Source organism: Vigna umbellata, chromosome 5 (assembly GCF_029865625.1).
Source record: "Vigna umbellata cultivar VRB3 chromosome 5, Vumbellata_1.0, whole genome shotgun sequence".
Classification (NCBI taxonomy): domain Eukaryota; kingdom Viridiplantae; phylum Streptophyta; class Magnoliopsida; order Fabales; family Fabaceae; genus Vigna; species Vigna umbellata.
This window is the reverse complement of record NC_142169.1, coordinates 6,904,586-6,930,658: the sequence shown is the minus strand read 5'-3', so window position 1 is coordinate 6,930,658 and position 26,073 is coordinate 6,904,586. Positions and strand designations below refer to the sequence as shown.

The window sequence follows — 26,073 nt, the reverse complement described above, 5'->3', positions numbered from 1 at the left end:
CAACTCGGTTCTATACAAAAAAATCTTTAATATACACAAATTTCACACTTCTTAACCCATGGTGTAACACCCCGATTTCTGGGATGCCACAGTTTTACCAAAGCCAGTAAATTTCAAAACCTTACCATAGCGTGAAAACATATTTTTCAAAAACCTTAACCTTTCAACATGCATAATTTATTCAAAACATAATAGTTTCAAATGCCTTGTTCAATTACATTATTTCAAAAGTAATTAAAATGACTAAGGAAATAAAAGAACTACAATTACTTTGTTTCAAAAGTCTATAAAAAAGAACCTTTTAAAGAAATCCAAATCTTTCCCCCGTCATCTCATGAATCTATCATGCCTCTCGAACATCTGTAATATCATCTGCTAATGTATAACACATTGTACGATTATCGCTGATAATTTCATTCACATATACACAAACACAAACATGTATGGGGTATGTTACCAATAAAACAATCATAACAACAAGATACATACATATTGAATATATCAACCATAATCAAACACACAACAAGATACATACCTTCTTATTATATCAACCATAATCAAACACACAACAAGATATATACCTTATGATTATATCAACCATAATCAAACACCTTATACATGGAAGTAATAACAATAGGATTCCTAATCTTCTAACATAAACAATTAAAACATAATGAATTGCTCGATTCTCGATTCTCGATCCTCGATCCTCAATCATTGATGTCATATCCAACATCTCACACTTAGACCCTTGGTCTATCTATCCATTAACACCTATGCTTACTACTTAACCATTATAGTAACATCGCTGTCAACATAGCAATACCTAGAGCATCTCAAGTACCATGATTATCATCATAGATACACCACCATCATGAATATATCAGTCATGAAAAACATCATGAGTATCACTGTACCATAACACCATAGTGGAAAGACTCCATCTCACTCATGTACCCTACCTCACCGACTATAGCCGCTCCTACAACCTACTCATAGCCTCCTCCACAAAACATATGTAGCCTCCCCTGTAGATCATCTGTAGCCTCCCCTACTGATCTACTCGAGTATTCCTGCAATCTAGCTAAGGAACATGTAGTCTTGTCACACTAGGACAAGGAACACACCTTTACCTGCATATAAGGAAGACTCAGTACCGGAACAACTCTTTCAATCCATACAAGGAAAAAGGAAGCACCTATCCGCAAATAGAACTAGGATTTAAGAGGTAACACAAGTGGACTTATCATTCACTCTCATGCTCATCAATCACATACTCAAGTACATCCCAACAGTCACCCATGCTCCACTCTAAACCACAAGTCAAATTGACCCTAAACATAACCACTAACCTTAATCTCTTATTATCATCATGTTCCACAGCTCCTCAGGCTTGGTCCATGTCCATTATTCATCAAATTCTCCATTATTCATCAAATTCTCCATTTTTCACCAAAATGCATTGTGATAATCGATTATCACTTAAGATAATCAGTTATTCTCGAAACCACACTCAAAACCAACGCATAGATAATTGATTATAACTAATAATAATCGATGATTGCCGAATCGAAACACATCCTGGACATGATTCAAGCATTCAAACATACATACATCAACCCTAGATCATATGGAAACATACATAACACATCATGCATATATTCAAGCATCACATACCCATGTAAACATACTCAAACACATATAATACATCACTTAAATCATTCAGATCCAATTATTCACATGTTATACCCCCAATAAACCCAATTATACTACATATGATTATTACCATACCCTTACTGATGGGAAAAAGGGCCAAAAACAATAACAACTTAACAAAGAGTAATAACACAACGAAAATTCAATCCCCCTTCTTGTGATAATTTGTAAGGAGAACCAAAATAATAGAGCACAAACAAAATCCAAAGAAAAATCCATTGTGATAAATAATAAGATTCAAAAGACTCTTCGATAAAAACAACAAATGAGGTTTTCAATCAACCAAACTAACTAAGCATAAATGCTTACAAATGAGAACCAAGAAGATGAAAATTCTCCAAAACAAAGCTGCTGATGTGAGGTTGTTTTCTCCCAAACTAGACCTTTGATTGACGATCCGAATAGTTAGAATGAAGAACCATATGTCTGGAATCCATTGTCCAAAAATGAGCCTAATCTAACATTGAACGACTTCACAATGACGAAACCACCTATGCAGGTTTTATGTTATGCAAGAATGACTTCTTTTCTTCCTTTCTCTCTCACTTGACTTTTCCCTCTCTTCAAATGACTCTAATGTGCCCTACTAATTTGACCAATTCCACTAAAAAAAGTAAGACATAATGGTCCATATTATTTCGTTTATTCTCCACAGAGGAAGGGAGCCTAATAACCCAACACTTACAACATATATTTGCATGGAAACTCCCAAGCATCATAACTTTTTTCTGTCTTAGCATCAAACCCTTTGTTGGGATAAACCAACAAAACATACATAATACATTCATAGGAAAAACCCATCACAAAAATTACCAAAAACCTATTCTTGTGCATACACAAACCCTTGCCCAACAATAGCAACAAATAATCATAATCATAATCATATAACACATATCAAACAGATATTTTTAATGCAAGTAAATCGAGAATGCATAGCATACAACAAACAATGGTAAGCTTCCCCAAACCTTGGCTAATACTAGTGTTTTATCTAGTGCTGTCAAAACAGGCCACCCGGCCTAACCCGACCGGAACCACCACGGGTTGGTCACTTAGTGAGCCAACCCAACCCAACTCATTTCTAAGCATGCCAAAAATATTCGAATCCGTCCCGGCTGATCACAGGTTGGTGGGTTAAACGGGTTGGATCGTTGGCTCACTTAATTACAAGTTTTTTTAAATAAAAAAATTATAATTTATTTGTAATTCAAATTTAAATAATTTTACTCTAAAATCAGTAAACTCCAAAGAAATTGATAATGAAAAAATTAACATACAACTCAAATTTAATTCAAAAGCAAACTCAAAAAGCGAATAAATAAGTTTATAATATTGATAATGTTTCTATCATTTATCCATTTATAATATTAAAGTCTTGAATGGATAAATTTATAATATTTTGCTCTCTTGAAACATTTTTTTGTTTATTCCCATTTACAATACAATAAAAAAATGTTAAATAATAATATTCAAACACAAAATAATAAATAATTAAATTAAACTAGGTGGGTTGATAAGCTAACCCATCTTACCACGGGTTCAACCCAGGTGAGTCGGGTTGTATATTGGCCCGTATAAAAAAGAATCATTTTTTTCAAACCCAATCTGGCCCGAACCTGTGGTGGGCCGGGTTGGCCCGTGGGTTCTAACCCATTTTGACAACACTGGTTTTATCTAACTTAAAAAACACCACAAATTTGCCCTTGTAATAAGGTTTTCTACAACTCTTCCTCTTTTCTCCTAGAAAACATCTTTTTTTTCTTCCTTATCTTTCTAATTTTGGTTTCTTTTATTTTAGGGTAACAAAATGTAGACTCCTTTTTACTCTTCTCATTTTTATCTTCTTCTCTACATTTTTTAGTTTTAATAAAATTCCTAAGTTTATCTCTAAAACCACTAAGATTTCCTCTCTCATTTTCTCTTAACTACTTTTTAAAATATCATCAACTAGCAAATCTTTTTAAAATCCACGTAATCTTTTAAAATATCTAACAATATTTAATAATAATTTTATCTAATAATAATAATATCTCACTTAATCTTTAAACTCACAAAGGATTATATATTCTATTTTCATTCAACTAATTTTTAAAATAACAACAACTAAATCTTCTAAAAAATTTACATAATATCATTTTATTAAATATCCAAATTATTTAATTTGCATGTTTTTCCTTTTTACATCTCCCTTAATTAATTTTTACACCAACTAAATAAAGGTAAAAGATCCTTTTGTCCTTAGACAAAATATAAAAATAAAAAAAATAACATAATAATTATGTTCTAACCAAAATATAAACTCAAGAACATTAATTTTCAAAAAAAATCCAAAAGTTTTCAAACTACATTAACTTTAAAACTTTATTTTCTCGGATCATATGGAGACAATAAATTAAGGTGACCAAACACAATAATAATTACGTTGTCAGGATAAAAAATTAAAAAAGTTAATTAAAGTAAAATATATAAAAATAAAAAATATTTAATAAAAATTCAATTAAAAATACACGTTAAAAATGGAGTTTTATTCTATTAAAGAGTGCATTTTTATGGAATTACAGATCCTAAAAATGAAGTCATTTTCGTTGGTTGATTTTGACATAAATGAAAAGTCTAAAGGGTTGTCGACTGGAGATATTTTATTTGAAGAAATAATGTTTATGAATCTGGACAAAGTTTAGTTTTCTATTTCCAAAAATAGGAATTAAATACTCTCTTGTATTCTGTTTTTACCTCATTCTTTTTTCATGCTCAATTTTTTTTTTTCGATGAGGCAATATTTTCTTCTATTGTTTTCTCTAAAAGGGAGAGTTATAATAAGAAAATCGAAGTTAAACTAAAAAGGTTAAACAGTGAGAACAGATAAATGTATATTGATAAAAATTAGATTATATTTATATATTAACTAAAAAAATGTGTTTATATACGTGTAAAGGTATATTTTTCTCGTTTTCATCATGCAATAATCTTATGAGTAATGGTTGGCCGTAGTTGTTTTGTTTTTTGCGTTTTCTTATGTGTATATTTCTTTATTAGAAAAAGTGATAATTTAATTAAATATTATATTATTGAATATTTGAACAAATTTTCAATAATATTATTTTTAAGAATATTTGTTAGTGACAATTTTTTTTTAAAACAGGCAGAAATACATTCAAGTGAATAACTTAAGATAAAAATGTAATAAGAAGCTAGTAGTTTCTAAAAACATGCTAAAAACTACAAAAAAAAAAGAAGAAGAAAAACTTGTGTTCTAAATTAAGAAATTTATTTTAATTAAACCAACATATAATTAATTATTAAAATCTCTTTTTAAAATGACTTATAAAAATAAGCGAGATTTTATTTCCAGAACTTGTATGTCTCGAATAGGTTAATTAGTGTCGAATTAAAAAAAAAATCCTTAATACTCACTTCTTGAATAACTTTAGAAAAATTGAACATAATTAAATAAGAAGGGTTTGTAATATTAAGCAATGATTTGTTTGTTGTGTGTTGACTGAGTTAATAATATTTAATAGGTTATTGAAAGTGAAATGCCTAGCCTCCATTATTGATCTTAATTATCGCCGAAAGATCTTAAGCAAATTTGAAGAAAAGACATGGTTGAAAAAGATTGGTGATAAGTTGATAAGTAATAAGATGAATTATTTGGTAAATTTAATGAGCTTTCTCTAAAGAGTAATATAAAAGAGTTATAAGGTCGACTCCTTTGACTTTAAGCAGAAACTTGCATGTAAGCATAGAAAAGGTAAACATGGAAGAGTTGCATTTGATGAAGGAGAGGGACTTTTCTTTATCATATCTTTACATTTAAATCACTCTTCAATTCAAGTAAAGCTTTGCTTTCTAATATATTTTGACCAATATTTAAATAATTGGATTGAAATTTGGATCTATATTTTCTTAAAAAAAATAATTTTTATATTTATAAACGATATTAATTTTAAAATTGATTGGAAATAAAAAAATTGAATTTCACTATAAAATAAATATTAAGGGGATGATAAACTTTATTCCACTTAATAGTACGTGAAATGATGTCTTAAAATATAAAAATAATAGTAATAATACTTAGTGTGAAACATTTTTATATAAAACTTACACATAAACAACATTTATTTAAATAAATATTAATGAAAAATATTGAATATATTATTTGACTGAATGTATATTTCACATGTATTTCACCTAATTTCATTTTGTAATTATTGGTGACATAGGAGATAAAAATATACATACCGATAAAGCATGCATATGATTTAGGTTCATTAACTTTTTTCATAATATTACTTGTGTGTATATTTGATTTACTGTGAGAATAAGAAAAGAATATAATGAAAAAGTTATTGGATAAACTTAATTATATTATTATCTTGATGTTTAAACATGCATGTTATATATATATATATATATATATATATATATATATATATATATATATATATATATATATATATTATTATTATTATTATCTTGATGTTTAATTATATTAATTGATATCTCTTCATCCTCATATTTCAACATGAATCTTTTTAGTAATACATAATTTGTTCTTATTAGGAAGTGACTCATTCGAAACGTATGCCAAATGTTGTATCTTGTTCTACACCAAACATATACTAAGTATAGAAAAAAAAAGAACTAGTTTATTTTTTAGATTATTAATTAATTATATATTTTATTAAATATAAAAGATTCTAACAGATATTTTCATTCTAAAAAATATTTTTGAAAAATATATCTCATTTTTTTAAATTAAAGATCATTTTTAAAATTGGAATAAAACTTATTTATAGTCATTCAAACTATTTTGTTGTAGAAAAAACGAATTTTTATTAAAATATAGTAATTATCTAGTTTTTTTTTCTATAAAATTTCAATTGATTTTTTAAGAAGAATATGAATTAAATTTAATTTCAATCTAATTATTTAGGTTGATTAGATTTTAATTGAATTTTGAACTATATTTTACCCGGTCCATCCATGTCTATTCACATTTCTACAGAAACTTTTTTTATGATATATTATTTACTTTTAGTCTTTATTAAAAAGTGATACATTCCAAATTCATTGCATATCAAACATTATGCATAACTAAATACAAAATATGTACCAAATATGCAAAATTTAATTTCTTTAATTATAATTTATTTGTGAATTTTATGAAATATAAATTATTGCAAAAAAAATATTATTCAAATTTTTTTATAAAATATATAACAATTTTAAGTTATTTTGAATTTAATACTGATTTTGAAAAAAAATAATATCAAACTCATATTTAAAAATCATATCTATTCTTTTAAAATAGATTTGGGTTTAAATTCGATAATATAAATTTGTGATAAAAAAAATTGAAATTATGTTTTGAATATAAATGTTCAATCCAACTACTTTCTATTATCTTGACCTCTACTTTATTTCTCCTGCTAAATAAGAAAAGCTGTCACTAACGTGAATCAAAAGTCATAGCTATGCTACCAAAACAGACACTAAAATAATTTCAACATTGGTTAAGAGTTGATTTCACTTTAAATTATTTATTTTTAATTGATATTTAATATTTTAATATAAATTAAATTTATAAAAACATATTGAAGACATAATATATTTCTTTTCAAGCAGACAAGTAATTTTAATTAGGTAGGATTTTATATCATGTAAGACTTGGTCAGTGCTTGACTTATATAATGCTAATTACTATGCCTTTTGGCAAATGGTAAGTACAAATTGCTATATCATATCATAATTATGTTTTGTGACGTGTGCATGATGCTGCAAATGATGCATGCTCAACTTTTTTATTGGCACAGTTCATGATTGAAATTAAAATTTCATATTTCATGCCTTTATAATAAGATACTATATGCTAAACAAAGAGTGTGAGAACTATATACTTTAATTTAAAGTTTAAAATCAGAATCTATTTCTCATATGCTAAAAATTTAGAGCTGAATACTGTAGGTAAAAGGAAATTTGATCTTTTTAACTATGTTCGAGTGTAATTATGTCTAAGATTATTCGTCCTATTGTAAAAGTAATATGATAAATTTGTAAAATATGATCTATCCTTTTGTAATGATTTTGAGAATAAATCTGTTTTAAAATCATTTTCTCTCGAACATTTAGTTAACTACGATAAATGTGATCGTGTCAAGTCAAAATTCATTTTTAACATACATTTGAGAAATAATTAGTTATGTAAAAATTAATAATCAAATATGTTAGTTTAAGAAAATTATTTTTATCTTTTTGCATCTAATTGATTATATTGGTGTTAATATATTTTCTATAAAATTTCACATGCACTAGTAAAAAATTGATTTATTACAGCGCACATTATGCATCGGTTCACCAGAACCCGAAGCATAATATTGCGCGGTGGCATTTTTGAAATTATATAAACATTATAGGCCTTGGTTGCAACATAACCGTGACAGTATATGCCTTTCGACCTTGGTTCTGAGGGGAACCGCGACCTATTGTCCCTGCAAAAATTTTGACATTCCCGGCAAGTCAGTCCTGAAATAAATTTGCAGGAGAATAGGCCTCGATTCTGAGGGGAATCGCGACCTATTGTCCCTGCAAAATTCTGACATTCCCGCCAAGTCACTCCTGAAATAAATTTGCAGGAGAATAGATTTCGGTTCTGAGGGGAACTGTGACCTATTTCACAATAAACATACATTTAATATTTGTTAAAATAGAATGACTTAGTTTCTCACACCAAGAGGGAGGGGGAGTGAATTGGTGAAGTGTAAAAAAATATAATCTTTCAAAAAGTATTTCACAAAATAAGATGCTTTTACACTTTTCTTGAATCGCAAGTTAAAAGATATCCAATGCAGCAGTAAACTTAATCGAATATACTAACAGCATAATCGACTTAATAAAAGAGTGTAGGGATCAGAAAATTCAAACGCTGATTTTTATACTAGTTCGACCAAGCCTACATTCAGTGTCCTTCCAACCACATGAAACAAATGCACTATAAAGATCAAGGCTTTTACAACAAGGTTTTTACAGAGATCTGACGTAAAAGATGTAAAACACCTCTCTAACCCTCTAATATAAATATAGGCAACAACACAAACAAGACCAGCAGCAAGAACACCCTCTTTTGTTGTCTATCCCTCTGAGACACTCTCAAAGTCAAGAACACCGTTCTTCTTCTTTCTAACACCATAGGGAATCCAAGCCAATCTTCAAAGATTACAAATCCTGATCATGCAGAATACACCTTGTTGTGCAGATTGATCAGACGTTCAAATCAGCAAACCTTGCTTCTCAAGAAACCTCAAGTCTTTTATCACCACAGTCAATCTTGGTTCTTGGAGCTTTTTCTTTCTCTGTAAGATCACACAACTTTCTGTAAAAGATATGAAAATGTCAGATTTACAAAAGTTCTTACATAATCCAAAACAACGTCAATTTATAGTAATACACTCATCAAACGTGTTTTAATCGATTTCGCTACTAATGTAGTTGAATGCATCTTACAGTTATAACAGACTAACATTAGTCAAGCTCATTAATTGAATACACATTTAATACAATCGACTTACAATAAATGCATGGTCAATATATTTAAAAATATAACCGTTAAGACAGTTGTGTCAAGCATTCAATCAGTTTTCAAAATAACAACCAACTTAGTCGAATACACATTGCATGCAGTCGATTAAGAACTTAGCACATTTTTGAAAACTTTTCTCTTCAAAATAACTCACAGCACACTTGATAAAAGTTTGTGCAAACACACGAGTTTTAATCGGTTCATCCCATAATGTAATCGACTTAAAATTGTTGTTTTGCTACACATTAAAGTTCAACCAAAGTGCTTGTGGTTTTCCATTTCCAAAAACTCATGTCATGCATACACATATAAAATCACATATTAAACACAATGATATGCAATGAACAACACAATCATGTTCACAAATATGCTTATACAGATTTATCACAGTAAACAAAATCATATAACATGTAAGCATAGAACATGTAACATAAAATACTCATGTGTTATTAATTATGTGTTGTCATCATATAAAACACATATATCACTGAGATTGTAGGTTCAGCTAAATCAGTGTTCCCCCTATCAACGATCTCAGCAGTATTCAAATGTATATTCATAATTCATGAACATCACAAAAACGTAGACATTAAGTTGAAATGCTAACCTTGAGGAGTGTAACACCCAAATATTTTAAAGGGTATTACTGATAGTAGAGACTAAATTAATTCGATATCTCATATAAACAATCAAACTTTATTTCAATTACTCCAAAGTACAATACCAAACTTACAAACTTTAAACAATATAGTCTTCACCGTTGACATTTCAACTTTTAAATTTTACACAACATAATCTTCCCAATACAAATTTATTCTTTTTACAAAAATCCATGAAAGGTTTTCCCCGCATCTCTCTCATCTCTAAGCTTTTTCAACCACATCTGCAACATTATCTAATCACATATAACATGAGTTATATGATCATAGCATAAACAAATAAGGGTAAGCCAACCATATCAAATCAATCATTAAACTTGTAATAAGAATAGTTTAATCATTTATTTCTACAATTACTCAAATATCATTACCCCGATGTCATTAATTCATCATTATCAAAATCATCTTCCTCAATTTCATAAACCTTACAATTTATACTATGCTTACTCACGAAGCCTTATGGTCAGACCGCTCTCTGCCTGCTTCCTTAAGCCTCACCTGTATACTATGTCTTACTCTCTGAAGCCTTATGGTCAGACCGCTCTCTGCCTGCTTCTATAAAACTTATGAACCACATATTTATGTCAAAGCCTTATGGTCAGACCACTTGCTGCCTGCTTTCATTAACCTCAGGTGTTACTTTGTTCATACCAAGCTCTCATGGTATAACCGAACATACTACTTCCCGTAGGAAACATCATTTCATAAGCAATAATTTCTTATATCCACTCCAACATTTCATCACATCAACATTTCATACTCCCTTATCCACTCCAACATTTCATCAAATCAACAATTCATAACCTCTTCTCCACATAACTCAATCATGTTCATTCTCTAATCATAATTTGACAATAACCTATTTTGGTGTCAATAAATTAAACATATCGCCAGCTATCATACTTCATATTATAAACTCATTTTTGACCATAACGAGTATAACTCAACATATTTTCACCAATTAAAGATTCATAGATCAGCCAAAACATTTCATCATATCTTAGCCACTACGTATTAAAGTCTGAGCTCAATGTAACGATAAATAAAATATATATGAAGTTTTTACCATGATAACTTTATGCATCTCCAATTAACTTATTTTATTTTAATTTCATCCTATTAGAGATCTTTCTTTACCCCAATTGGTCACCGGAGAGGACCCAGATGTCTGAACGCATCAAACTCACCTTCGACGCCAACACATATGACTAGTCACAACTGACTGGACCAGGCCAGGGCTGCTCTATGATCAGGGATGTGCCAACTCAGGTTTTTAAGGTTCCTCTATCCTACCAACAAAGGGAGGCCTTCAATAATTAACAATTTATTTATTTAAATTATCTACCTTGTTCGCTTATGCTCTAAATCTAAAATGCCTAATTTTAATATTTTTACTTCCTCTTCCAACAACCTCAAATAGTATCACTACATCTATTTAATACTCATATACAAGTTATTACAGAATCCTTACTCCAGACCTTCCAACAAGATCAATTTCAGCCAAGAAACTCATTCATGATAGAATTCATACAAGATAATTATAAACAATTACCCATAATAAGATATTACTATAAATGGTCATAGAAGAATACAATATTTGACAATCATAAGAATAATCTTAATATAAAAATTCATGGGAAACAAGAAGTTGAATCTGGCAGAGCCGGTTAGACAACTTCTAATCCATCCCAAAATACAATATAATTAAATAACAAGAACAATACATGTCTGGGGAAATAAGAAGTTGAATCTGGCAAAGCCGGTTAGACAACTTCTAATCCTTCCAGAAATGCAATAAAATAAATAAGTAAAGCAATAAATAGTTTGGGGAAACAAGAAATTGAATCTGGCAGAGCCGGTTAGACAATTTCTAATCCTTCCAAAATACAATAAAATTAAATAAGGAAAACAATAGAATGTTTGGGGAAACAAGAAATTGAATCTGGCAGAGCCGGTTAGACAATTTCTAATCCTTCCAAAATACAAAAAAATAAACAACTGATAACATACAAGTGGCATAACATAATCAACATTACATTTTACAACTATCACACTTGGATATCAACACAAAGTATACTCTCATTTAAAATTTAAGATCATACAGAAACAAAATACTCCATATTCAAGATATAAGATCAGAAAAAAACAAAATATAGCATATCCAAGACTCAAGATAATACAAAAGGAAATACTCAAAGTTAGCTCCCCTTACCTCTATTACAGACTTAATCCCCTCGTCCTCTGAAAACTTCCAGAATATCCCCTTTGAAATTCTTCCAACTCTCTTCTCTCAAAAATTTTCTAAGTTCTTTGGTGTAAATTTTCAGCCTCCCCCCCTTGGCTATTTATAGCAAAAAAAAAAATTTACTATTCATTTTTACTATTCATTTTAACTATTCATTTTTTTATTCATTTTACTATTACAAAAATAATTTTTTATTTGCAATTTGATAAATTCTGATCTCAAAGCTACGTGGAACACTTATCCTTTCCAAAAATATTTTTTTTTTTTTTTTTACTATTCACTTTTTACTATTCACCTTTTACTATTCACAATTTACTATTCACTTTTTTTTTTTTTATCTAGTATTTAACTTACAAATATTTTTCAAGGATCTTACAATCTCCCCAACAACAATTATTTTCGCCCTCGAAAATTATTTATTTAAACAAAGACTATCTAACAAAAGATTACTTACAAAAGAGATATGGATATTCCTTTATCATAAATTCTTCCAATTCCCAAGTCATTTCCTGTGTGTCTTCATTCCAAAGTACTTTTACTGTGCGAATATCTTTCCCTCTTAGCTTTTTCATTTGAACATCTAGTATACGCACTGGTCCAACTTCCATTGTTAAATTTTCCTTGACCTGAATTTCATCAACTTCTAACACATGCTTTGGATCTGGAATATACTTCCTTAGTTGGGATACATGAAAAACGTTATGCAAATTTGCCAATCCAGGTGGTAATGCTACCTCATAAGCCACTGGCCCAATCTTTTTGAGAATCTGATACGGTCCGAGAAATTTTGGTGTCAGTTTCCTCATCTTGATAGCTCTCCCGACTCCTGTAGTTGGTGTTACTCGTAAGAATACATGATCTCCTTCTTCAAATTCTAACGGTCTTCTTCTTTTGTCGGCATATGACTTTTGTCTACTTTGAGTTGCTTTCATCCGATCTTGGATTAATTTTATTTTTTCTGTGGTTCGCTGTAATAGCTCGGGTCCCACTGTTAGTGCTTCCCCATCTTGAAACCAACACAACGGGGTTCTACATCTTCTTCCATATAAAGCTTCATATGGTGGCATACCAATACTGGAATGATAACTGTTGTTGTAAGTAAATTCTACTAATGGTAGTATCTCATTCCAACTTCCAAGATGATCTAATACACAAGTTCTTAGCAAATCCTCCAAAGACTGAATAGTCCTTTCTGTTTGACCATCAGTCTGAGGGTGATAAGCCGAACTCATCCTCAACTGCGTTCCCAGAGCCTTCTGTAGCGTCTGCCAAAACCTTGAAGTAAACCTTGGATCTCTGTCTGACACAATGCTTGTAGGTATTCCATGCAACCTCACTACTTCCCTGATGTATAACTCCGTCAGCTTTTCTAGAGACATACGTTGATTAATGGGCAAAAAGTGAGCGCTCTTGGTTAGTCTATCAACGATAACCCAGATAGAATCGTGACCTTTTGATGATTTTGGTAAATGTGTTACAAAGTCCATCGAGATACTGTCCCACTTCCATTGAGGAATGTCTAACTGTCGTAACATCCCTCCCGGTTTTTGATGCTCCACTTTTGCCTTCTGACACACCAAGCAGGCTGCTACAAACTCGGCCACATCCCTCTTCATTCCATTCCACCAAAATGACTCTTTCAGGTCTTTATACATCTTAGTCATACCTGGATGTATGCTAAGACGACTTTTATGGCCTTCGTCTAAAATTAAATGTTTTAATTCACTCTTTGCAGGTATACACACTCTGTTCTTAAATCGAAGGATGCCATCTTTACTTAGAACGAAGTCCTTAACTTGATCGGTGTCCAACAACCTGATCTTTTGCTGCAACTCTTGATCCATCGACTGCTCAACCTTCACTTGTTCTAAGAAGTCACTAGTGATTACTAAATGACCACACCATATATGATCTGGGGTTAACTGCAACCCCAAGTTCATATCACGTAACTTTTCTAACAGTTCTAATTCCTTCACCATCATTGTTGTTATCTGAGCTTGTCTCCTACTCAATGCATCTGCCACCACATTGGCTTTTCCTGGGTGATATAAAAGCTCGAAATCATAGTCCTTCATATATTCCATCCATCTTCTTTGTCGCATGTTCAGCTCCTTTTGATCGAACAAATACTTTAGACTCTTATGGTCACTAAAAACTTGGAAACTTGCCCCATAGAGGTAGTGTCTCCATGTCTTTAATGCAAATACTACTGCTGCAAGTTCTATGTCATGCGTTGGGTAGTTCTTCTCATGCGCCTTTAGCTGCCTAGATGCATAAGCTACAGGTCTCCTTTCTTGCATTAGGACGCACCCCAATCCTTGATATGACGCATCGCAGTACACCTCAAAAGATTTGCTAGAGTCTGGAATGATTAATACTGGTGCTGACGTTAGTCGTTGCTTCATATCCTCAAAACTGGCTTCGCACTTGTTAGTCCACAGAAATGGTTGATCTTTACGAGTTAACTGAGTTAAAGGACCTACAATCTTGGAAAACCCTTCAACAAAACGTCGGTAATAACCGGCTAATCCTACAAAACTTCGTACTTCAGTTACAGTTTTCGGCCGCTCCCATTTTAGCACAGCTTCCACCTTTGCTGGATCCACTGAGATTCCTTGAGCAGAAATCACATGACCCAAAAATTGTACTTTCTCTATCCAGAACTCACACTTTGACAGTTTCCCATACAGTTGATGTTTTCTTAAAATTTCCAACGCCACCCTCAAGTGTTCTGCATGCTTTTCCTTATTCTCTGAATAGATAAGAATATCGTCTATAAATACTACCACGAACTTATCTAAACATGACCGAAATATTCTGTTCATGTAGTCCATAAAAATCGCTGGAGCATTCGTCACGCCAAAAGGCATTACCACGTACTCAAAGTGTCCGTAGCGAGATCTGAAAGCCGTCTTTTGCACATCTTCCGTCTTGACCAGAATCTGATGGTACCCAGATCTGAGATCAATTTTTGAAAACACCTCTGCTCCTCTCAACTGATCTAATAGATCATCGATTCTTGGCAAATGATATTTGTTCTTTATTGTAACCTTGTTCAGCTGTCGATAATCCACGCACAACCTTGAACTTCCATCCTTCTTCTTCACCAGCAATACAGGAGCTCCCCATGGAGACACACTTGGACGGATAAACTTCTTCTCCAGCAGATCTTCGATTTGCTTTTTCAACTCTACTAGTTCGGCAGGAGCCATTCTGTATGGAGCCATAGAAACTGGGCCAGCTCCAGGCATTAGATCTATTGTGAAATCGATCTCTCGACTAGGTGGTAAACCTGGTACTTCTTCTGGAAAAACATCAACATATTCTTCTACCACAGGTATTCCGATGATTTGTTCTTCAGTATTCTCTCTTTTCTCCTGAGCTAACACCACAAAGCAGGTAGCTCCATCTTTGATATCCTTCGCAACGACTCGAGTTGAGCTTAGTTCTAAATCGTTCAAATTTAGAAACTCTATCTTTTGTTTCCCACAGTCAATAAGAACGTGATTGGCAGTCAACCAATCCATTCCCAAAATAATGTCTAGATTTTGAAGGGGTAAGCAGATCAAGTTCACTTTGAACTTGCGTCCTGCAATTTGGATCGGGCATCCGACACAGACTGAACTGGTCGTAACTGGTCCCGATGCTGGTGTAGAAACTACTAATTCACACCCTAGATCAAGCATCGGTAATCCGAGTCTTTCTAAACATGCTAGGGATATAAAGGAGTGTGTGGCTCCAGAGTCAAACAAAACATATACGCATTCTCCTAACAACATACAGGTGTGTAAGATTAATGTACCTGGCTTAGTAGCCTCTTCTGCAGACATTGCGAATACTCTCCCTGTTGCCCGGGGCTTTACTTCAGCAGAATCTTGTTGTTGTGGTTCTCCCACCTTCTTTTTCTTTGGACAAACATTAGCAAAGTGTCCCGGATCATTGCAGATGAAACATCTCTTCCCTTCAACTTTTTCCCCAATAAGTTTAGGGCAGTCACGTCTGAAATGTGCCCCTCCACACTCAAAACACTTCACTGTTCCTCGATATGATAATTGTGGTTTTTCATAAGGTTTTTTGTTGAATTTCATTGAAGATTCTCCCTTGGCAAGTCTGGAAACTCTACTTGGATCAAACTCCAATAATTCTATCATTCTGGCTTTCTCTACCAATGCTGGAAACTCTTGTATTTCCAATGGCATAAGTACCTTCTTCAGTTCATGCCTTAGTCCTCCCTCGAATTTTCGACATCTCCATTCTTCTGTGATATTCTGAGTATAAAACCTCGAGAGATAATTAAATTTTACTACGTACTCTTGTACTGATAACCTCCTTTGTTGTAAGGTCAGGAACTCCGCCTCCCTTGCAAATTTTGCACTGTTTGGAAAATATTTTTCCAAGAACCTTATCTTAAAGTTCTCCCAATTCACAGCCTCACCACGAACCGTCATCAACTGTTGCATACTTTCCCACCAATATTCAGCCTCCCCCACCAAAAGAAATGATGCATAAGTTAATTTTTGTTCTTCTGAGCAAGTTATTACCCGAAAAATCTTCTCGTTCTGCCTTAGCCAAGAGTCAGCCTCATCCGGAGTAGCCTCCCCATTAAATTTAGTTGGATCATGCCTTAAGAAGTCATTCAAACTAGAATGATTTTGAGGTACTTGATCAACTTGTTGTTGCTGCATCTTTGTCGAGTTTAAATGATTTCTTCAAAAAGATAACAATACAATTTAGCATATGATATCAATTTCCTCCAATAGTCGTTTTCATCATAACAATTAATAGTTTTACTAAGAATAATAATTTCACTCCCCATAGTCCCAAAATACTTTCGAAAACCATTGCTCTGATACCATAATGTAACACCCAAATATTTTAAAGGGTATTACTGATAGTAGAGACTAAATTAATTCGATATCTCATATAAACAATCAAACTTTATTTCAATTACTCCAAAGTACAATACCAAACTTACAAACTTTAAACAATATAGTCTTCACCGTTGACATTTCAACTTTTAAATTTTACACAACATAATCTTCCCAATACAAATTTATTCTTTTTACAAAAATCCATGAAAGGTTTTCCCCGCATCTCTCTCATCTCTAAGCTTTTTCAACCACATCTGCAACATTATCTAATCACATATAACATGAGTTATATGATCATAGCATAAACAAATAAGGGTAAGCCAACCATATCAAATCAATCATTAAACTTGTAATAAGAATAGTTTAATCATTTATTTCTACAATTACTCAAATATCATTACCCCGATGTCATTAATTCATCATTATCAAAATCATCTTCCTCAATTTCATAAACCTTACAATTTATACTATGCTTACTCACGAAGCCTTATGGTCAGACCGCTCTCTGCCTGCTTCCTTAAGCCTCACCTGTATACTATGTCTTACTCTCTGAAGCCTTATGGTCAGACCGCTCTCTGCCTGCTTCTATAAAACTTATGAACCACATATTTATGTCAAAGCCTTATGGTCAGACCACTTGCTGCCTGCTTTCATTAACCTCAGGTGTTACTTTGTTCATACCAAGCTCTCATGGTATAACCGAACATACTACTTCCCGTAGGAAACATCATTTCATAAGCAATAATTTCTTATATCCACTCCAACATTTCATCACATCAACATTTCATACTCCCTTATCCACTCCAACATTTCATCAAATCAACAATTCATAACCTCTTCTCCACATAACTCAATCATGTTCATTCTCTAATCATAATTTGACAATAACCTATTTTGGTGTCAATAAATTAAACATATCGCCAGCTATCATACTTCATATTATAAACTCATTTTTGACCATAACGAGTATAACTCAACATATTTTCACCAATTAAAGATTCATAGATCAGCCAAAACATTTCATCATATCTTAGCCACTACGTATTAAAGTCTGAGCTCAATGTAACGATAAATAAAATATATATGAAGTTTTTACCATGATAACTTTATGCATCTCCAATTAACTTATTTTATTTTAATTTCATCCTATTAGAGATCTTTCTTTACCCCAATTGGTCACCGGAGAGGACCCAGATGTCTGAACGCATCAAACTCACCTTCGACGCCAACACATATGACTAGTCACAACTGACTGGACCAGGCCAGGGCTGCTCTATGATCAGGGATGTGCCAACTCAGGTTTTTAAGGTTCCTCTATCCTACCAACAAAGGGAGGCCTTCAATAATTAACAATTTATTTATTTAAATTATCTACCTTGTTCGCTTATGCTCTAAATCTAAAATGCCTAATTTTAATATTTTTACTTCCTCTTACAACAACCTCAAATAGTATCACTACATCTATTTAATACTCATATACAAGTTATTACAGAATCCTTACTCCAGACCTTCCAACAAGATCAATTTCAGCCAAGAAACTCATTCATGATAGAATTCATACAAGATAATTATAAACAATTACCCATAATAAGATATTACTATAAATGGTCATAGAAGAATACAATATTTGACAATCATAAGAATAATCTTAATATAAAAATTCATGGGAAACAAGAAGTTGAATCTGGCAGAGCCGGTTAGACAACTTCTAATCCATCCCAAAATACAATATAATTAAATAACAAAAACAATACATGTCTGGGGAAATAAGAAGTTGAATCTGGCAAAGCCGGTTAGACAACTTCTAATCCTTCCAGAAATGCAATAAAATAAATAAGTAAAGCAATAAATAGTTTGGGGAAACAAGAAATTGAATCTGGCAGAGCCGGTTAGACAATTTCTAATCCTTCCAAAATACAATAAAATTAAATAAGGAAAACAATAGAATGTTTGGGGAAACAAGAAATTGAATCTGGCAGAGCCGGTTAGACAATTTCTAATCCTTCCAAAATACAAAAAAATAAACAACTGATAACATACAAGTGGCATAACATAATCAACATTACATTTTACAACTATCACACTTGGATATCAACACAAAGTATACTCTCATTTAAAATTTAAGATCATACAGAAACAAAATACTCCATATTCAAGATATAAGATCAGAAAAAAACAAAATATAGCATATCCAAGACTCAAGATAATACAAAAGGAAATACTCAAAGTTAGCTCCCCTTACCTCTATTACAGACTTAATCCCCTCGTCCTCTGAAAACTTCCAGAATATCCCCTTTGAAATTCTTCCAACTCTCTTCTCTCAAAAATTTTCTAAGTTCTTTGGTGTAAATTTTCAGCCTCCCCCCCTTGGCTATTTATAGCAAAAAAAAAAATTTACTATTCATTTTTACTATTCATTTTAACTATTCATTTTTTTATTCATTTTACTATTACAAAAATAATTTTTTATTTGCAATTTGATAAATTCTGATCTCAAAGCTACGTGGAACACTTATCCTTTCCAAAAATATTTTTTTTTTTTTTTTACTATTCACTTTTTACTATTCACCTTTTACTATTCACAATTTACTATTCACTTTTTTTTTTTTTTTTTTTTTATCTAGTATTTAACTTACAAATATTTTTCAAGGATCTTACAAGGAGAATGCAACACTCAGCTCACCATGCAACAAGACCAAATGCACACAACACACCAGAGAATGGCCAAACACCACACACAATAACTTACAAACCCATCACACCAGCAACACACTAGTGAAGCAACCACAACGACAACCACGACAACTTCACCCACCCACCATGACGAGAACTTCAACCATCAATGGCAATTAGTGATGCAAAACGAAAACTTGACCCACCCACCACGACGAGAACTTGAAACGCTAATGGCAACCAACAACAATGAACAACAACTTCACCCACCCACCACGATGAGAACTTCAACAACCAATGGCAACCAATAATGCAAAATGAAAGCTTCACCCAACCACCACGATGAGAACTTGAACCACCAATGGCAACCAAGGACAACGAACAACAACTTCACCCATCCACTACGGTGAGAGCTTCAACCACCTATGGCAACAATGACAAAGAGCGAATGCAAAGAATGCAAGTAAAGAACGAAAGAAAGTGAACTGTAGAGACAATAAAGTGAAACGAGAACGAGAAGAAGCGCACATGTGAATCTTCAAAGGAAGGTCAGAAAGGATATTAAACATTTTATACCGGTTACAATGCCAAATCGATATAGAAATTCTCTAATATTACGTTTTTTCCACCACACTATTTTTTATACCAATTTTAGTTTTAACCAATATAGAAAAATAACTTTCTATACCAGTTTTGAGTAGAACCAGTATAGAAATCTTTGTAATTTATTACAGTTTTACCATTGTGTCACTTTCTATACTTGATGGATTTCAACTAATATAAAACATCACTATAAAAAGTGGTTATTGAACTAGTATGTTCTATACATGAAAGTACGAGAAACGTAAAATGTAAAAGCATAAAAAAATTCTATTTAGTGTTAAAAAAGTACTAGAAAAGTTTAGAATTTTGTGAATATAATAATAGGTTATAGTGAAATAAATATATGAAATGTAGGAAAATTGGAGAAAAATACTTAAAAAAGAATAAGAGATAATAAACGGTGGAATTTTTAGACTTATGGGACTAGCCATGAGAAGAAAAACATAATTTCCAACAACTTTGCAGTTCAATACATCTTGAAAAGTTATGATCATATTTCAAGCTTTTTATCCACCAAATTTTGCAAAAAACAAAATTGTGACAAATATGTGCAAGATACACATTCTACAAACAAATATATAATAATAGAAATTAGCACAAAAAATTTGACTCAAAAATCAATTTCTATCTACTTTTAGTGATTTTTCAAAATCAATACTAGTGCTGAAAACTGAATTTTATGTTGCTTATTTTTTATTCAACAATTTTTTGTTAAACCTTAGTTCCATTTTCCAAGTTGTTTAATAGTGTGTAGAGTTCTAAAATGAAAATATTCTTTTTTAAATTCTATATATGACTATACTTGGATGAAAAAATCATAGTCTATTCATTAATACATACTACAGTTATAAAAAAAACCATAGCTTTATAGTCATAGATTACAATTTTTTTCATCCTATCTTGGTTTATAATCATGCTGCAATTTTTTTCATGAATAGTAGCCTATTATGTACTATATAGGCTATGGTTTCTAACCATAACCTATAACCATCCTTGTTTTACTAAATCTTGATATATTACCGTTCATAACCATAGTTTAACATTGAAAACAATCATAATCATATCTCTTCAGTAAAATAAATGTGAATAATTTTATAAATACGAATAAAAATGTGTGTCATGATATTTATATAAAAAATAAGGAAAAAAAATTATGAGTGAGAAAATTTACGAGACATTTACATAACTTTTATAAAATTATCTTAACTGTATACAAATTAGTTTTAATTTACAAGAAGTTTCTTTTATTTTTCCCATGGTTTGCCAGACATGCACGTTAAAGGACAGCAAGACCAAACAAATATCAGTACATTCCCCCATGATTCTCATAAAAGGCTACAACAACCCTCCCTTAAGATTCCTACCCCCTCATTCAAAAATATATGATAATAATTATAATAATTATTATGTAAGTTATACCAAAAATGCACTGAACAAAGTTAATAAATTAAAGAATATATAACACAAAAAATGCACTGAAGAAACTCAATAAATTAAAGGGTACCCAATTTATGTGGCATAACCAAGTAAATTATCATAAAATGTCTTTTTTTTTTTTATAGAAATGGAGAGAATATAGCCTGGATTTTTGGAAAGATGTGCATTTACCTTTGTTTTTTATTGTACTGTTGTGAATTTGAAGAATTGTGGTGGGACAAAGGCAAAAACTATAGAAAGAAATTGATAAATGAATTTAAAAGTAATTAAGATGAAGAATTGGTGAGTGAAAATGATGGATAAATAGTGAAATACCAAAGAAGACCTTAACGTACTATAGTATAAGTCTCCATATCTATGTAACAAGGATGGTAGGTTGTGGGGACCCATGCACACCCTTCATGGGAGACATACATGTCACTGCTTCTTTGGCTTCTTTCACTGTTAAATGAGAAATTTTGCATATATTTCGCATATGTCCTTTACTTTCTGTGTGTCTTTCCCAATTCTAATTTCCAAAAGCAAAACTCTGTATACTTCTTCCATGTGCCCACACCCCTTTTCAGCGTTTCTTTCTGCTTTTCCTCTTTTCTTCTTTTCATCTCAATAACCTTAGTCTTCCTTATTCTTTTCTTTCATCTCGGTATTCATATTTTCGTAACTCTTTTTATCTTACTTAATCTTAAATCCTTTCTCTATATTTAATTATTTAAAATCAATCTTAACAAACTAAATTCAAAACTATTTTCTAAATAATCAAATCTTCTAATACAGTAAATAATTTAATACAATAACGTGAATTGTAATATAATGCATGTAATGATTGATGAAATAACAGTGATTTTGGTAATCTGTGACGGAATTATGGGATAATGATCACGTGATAATAGAAACTTTTTGGTGGAACTGTTTTACAATAACCCAATATGGTGGAATATTGATTCTCCACCTCTCTTTTTTTTCACATGAAAAGAAACAAAAAGAACAAGGGAGTGATATGGATTTGAGTTTGGAAGAATATATTTTTATCGAATCTTTAACATAAAGCAAATTACCATTCCTTTCCTGGGAATACTACTTTGTTTCTAATCAAATTCATTGTTTTCAAACCATCTCTACTTTCTCTAATGCCTTCGGAAGATTCCCTTCTTTTAATAATAATATTTTATAAAAACTCAATTTTTCTCTTAATTAAATGCAAGATGGACTTCAATCCTTCAATTTTTTATTGTTTCTTTTCGCAGCAGTATACTTACATACGAATATTTTAACATTTAGATTCAAATTAATTAATTAAAAACTAAAACTTGTCATTCAATCATATATCTATTTTAGTTATATTAGAAAATAAATATTTTAAATATGAATACCATATAATTAAATGCTTACCAAATGGGGTGGTTTTAAGAAGTAGGTTTTAATTCTAATTCAATCTTATAAAATCAATTTTGTAAGATAAAATTTATTTAATTGATATAAATTTTCAAAATTTACCTTTTACATTGATATTATATATTTTAGATATGTTTAATTTCATTTACAACACTATTAGTTTGTCAAATAAGATTTAAGATTTTGATGAGTATAAGATATGTAATAATATGTAATGACTTGATTCTTTTAAGCTAAGAAAATTGTTAGAGTATTTTATGTACAAATACGTACTATATATACTAATAAGATGGGGGTATCTTGACTATGATGGAGCATTAAAAAGAAAAAAAAAAAGAAAAGTAAAAAAAAAAGGAGGGTTTTGAAACCTTGTGTTTGCATGGGAAAAAGGTGAAGCATTGAAGGAACATAATCGATATTTTTTCTTTTCTTAGGGTTCTCCAAGTCAAAGAAAGATTTCTTGCACAACCAGCCAAACAAGAAAAAGCCACCACACCTCCTTTTACCACACTCTGCGCCTTCTTTCCTTCTCGTGCCAATGGCTTTACCTTTCTAGATTCTTTATATAATATTTCGTTTTCAACTACACAAATGGTCCCTCCTAATAAATTCTTATTAATATTTTCCTTGGGACCTCAACATTATGCTGTTCTAATTTCCTCAAAATTCCAAATTACATCATCCTAATATCTTTGCTTTTAATAAATAAACTGTATAACAACATTGATATATATTGCTTTCAAATTTGATACACAAAAATAATAATAATAATCAAAGGTCATTTTTTTTATTATCAAAATTGTTTTATTTCCACAAGGGGTATGGCAGTCTAATGGGGTAGGATAAATGTGATTAGAAATTCAATTTTTAGGATCAAATAAGAAAAAAAAAATTATGTAATCATGATATAAAGAGAGTATACTTAATGAATTCGAATTTTAATGAGAATAATTCTCAAATATTGCTTGAATCTTATTCTCAGTCACCATATGCTTTGATAAATTAAGGTTACCCTTTCTGTTTAAAACAATAATCACAAAGGATTAACTTTTATTTCCATAATATGAAGCATGGTCATTTTGGTAAATTCAGTCACCTATGAACAACACCTTTCATGTAAAAGCTTCCATAATAAGTTGGTCTTGGTTCTTGGACAAATGTGCATCGAATTTCATTTGCTTCCAACCAAAATCACTTTTGTTGAAGCTTCTCATCCTCTCTTCCCTTTCTCTCTCTCTCTCTCTCTCTCAAACCCAATTTGATTCATCTCTCTCTGTACTATTCTGCTGTTCTTTGTCCCTCTTCTTAGCCTTGGAGCTGGTTGATGGATATTGAACCCTTGTGGGCTATTGGGGGGTGGTTTTCTCTTTCAAATTGCATGGCAGAACCTAAATCATCATCACCAATCTCAGAACCATGCTCAAAATCACCTTCTTTTCTTCATTTTCTCACCCTTTTCTTCGTCCTTCTCCTCCTCATCAATCTATCTCACCAACCACACCCTTCTACCATGGCCTCTTTGGAAAGCACAAAAGCTTCATCAGAATCAACCATGTCTACCACAGCCATGCACCCTCAGAATAGCCAGAAATCCCGTTCTCCATCTTCCAAGGCTGCTTCTGCTAGAAGAGAATTTGGAGCTGAGGCTCATGAAGTTCCAAGTGGTCCAAACCCTATCTCGAATTAACCGGTAAGTCAGAACTCAGAGGCATACACCAGCACATATATGAACCATATATAGCTAGAGCTAGCTGAATATTGAAGATGACAAGGAGATGTAAGGGCATAGTCACTGTTGTTGTCATGGTCGTCTTCATAGTTCTTATTTTGGTTCATCACCATTATAATATATATTACCTGTCTCAGCGAGAGCTTTGTTAGTATTGTTGTTGTCATCATCTTAGCAAAATTAAATATCTCTCCCTTTTTGGCTGGAAATGTATAGAAAGAGATACTCTATTTTCTATATATGTATCTATCTATGTATGTACCTACCTATTTCTTTCTTACATAGATGGTGACAGAATGGTGTTGGTGATGGCATAACTAAGCATTCAAATCCATCTGCTTCTGTGTGGTAATTGGTTTTGGCTTTCTACCATATTTGTATTGCAAATTAAGTACAAAGAGTTCAAATTTATGTGGTTGAGTTGTGTGACATGTATGTCTATATTTTACCTTTAACTTTTTCTTCAGATCCTTGCCCTTTTTCTTTCCCTTAACATTTTGAATGATTGTGGGTAATTTTTCTCCTGAAAGTACTGGGAATTAATGATGTTGGTACTTTGAAAAAGAAGTGAACAATTATTGAGGCATTTGGTTTAGCGATTTTAGAAGATGGGAAGGAAAAAGAAGTGTTGTTTTTGGGAAGAAAGTGATATATACTAGAAAGAAAACAGTATTTGAAACACTGGTAGAGTTGAAAGTGAGAAGAATCCAGAAGAAGAAACAAGGAGCATAGTAGAGTGAGTAAGGTTTTGCATGGCTCTTCCAGTGGATTGTATTGGGTTTGAAAAACTGAGGATGAAGGAAAGATGCAGATAAGAACGGAATCTGAGGCACACAGTGAGCAGTGGTGTCAGATCTATGACACAACAGTGAGAGAACTTGGCACCTTTTGTTTTGCCTGAGCAAAATTATTATTATTTTTTTCTCTGTCTTTGAACATTGCTTTTGTCTTCTCAAACACATTTATCAAGAAAGCTGGTACCAACCAAAGGTCATGAGTGAGCCCATGATTTGATAATTATAACAGTATCATTTCCTAGTGCTGAATCACCTTATATTCCAATCATATACTTTTTCATAACCCCTCCCCACTCTCCTTTTTCCACTTTTTTCTTTTCAAAATTACAATTCATTCCCTATAACTTCTTTCAATTGCAATTACCCATTTCA

At 31.7% G+C, this 26,073-nt stretch overlaps 1 protein-coding gene across 1 annotated transcript; it reads left to right on the top strand.

The window, feature by feature from the left end:
* The first annotated feature begins 24,328 nt into the window (after positions 1 to 24,328).
* On the top strand, positions 24,329 to 25,333 carry LOC124832895 (CLAVATA3/ESR (CLE)-related protein TDIF-like). Its single transcript, XM_047307223.2, has one exon. The coding sequence runs from the start codon at positions 24,500 to 24,502 to the stop codon at positions 24,860 to 24,862; it is 363 nt and encodes a 120-aa protein (XP_047163179.1). The 5' UTR covers positions 24,329 to 24,499; the 3' UTR covers positions 24,863 to 25,333.
* Positions 25,334 to 26,073: the final 740 nt, after the last annotated feature.

Bases quoted from the DNA above. Each gene is read 5' to 3' on its own strand.
- LOC124832895 (XM_047307223.2), top strand. From the start codon at position 24,500: ATGGATATTGAACCCTTGTGGGCTATTGGGGGGTGGTTTTCTCTTTCA.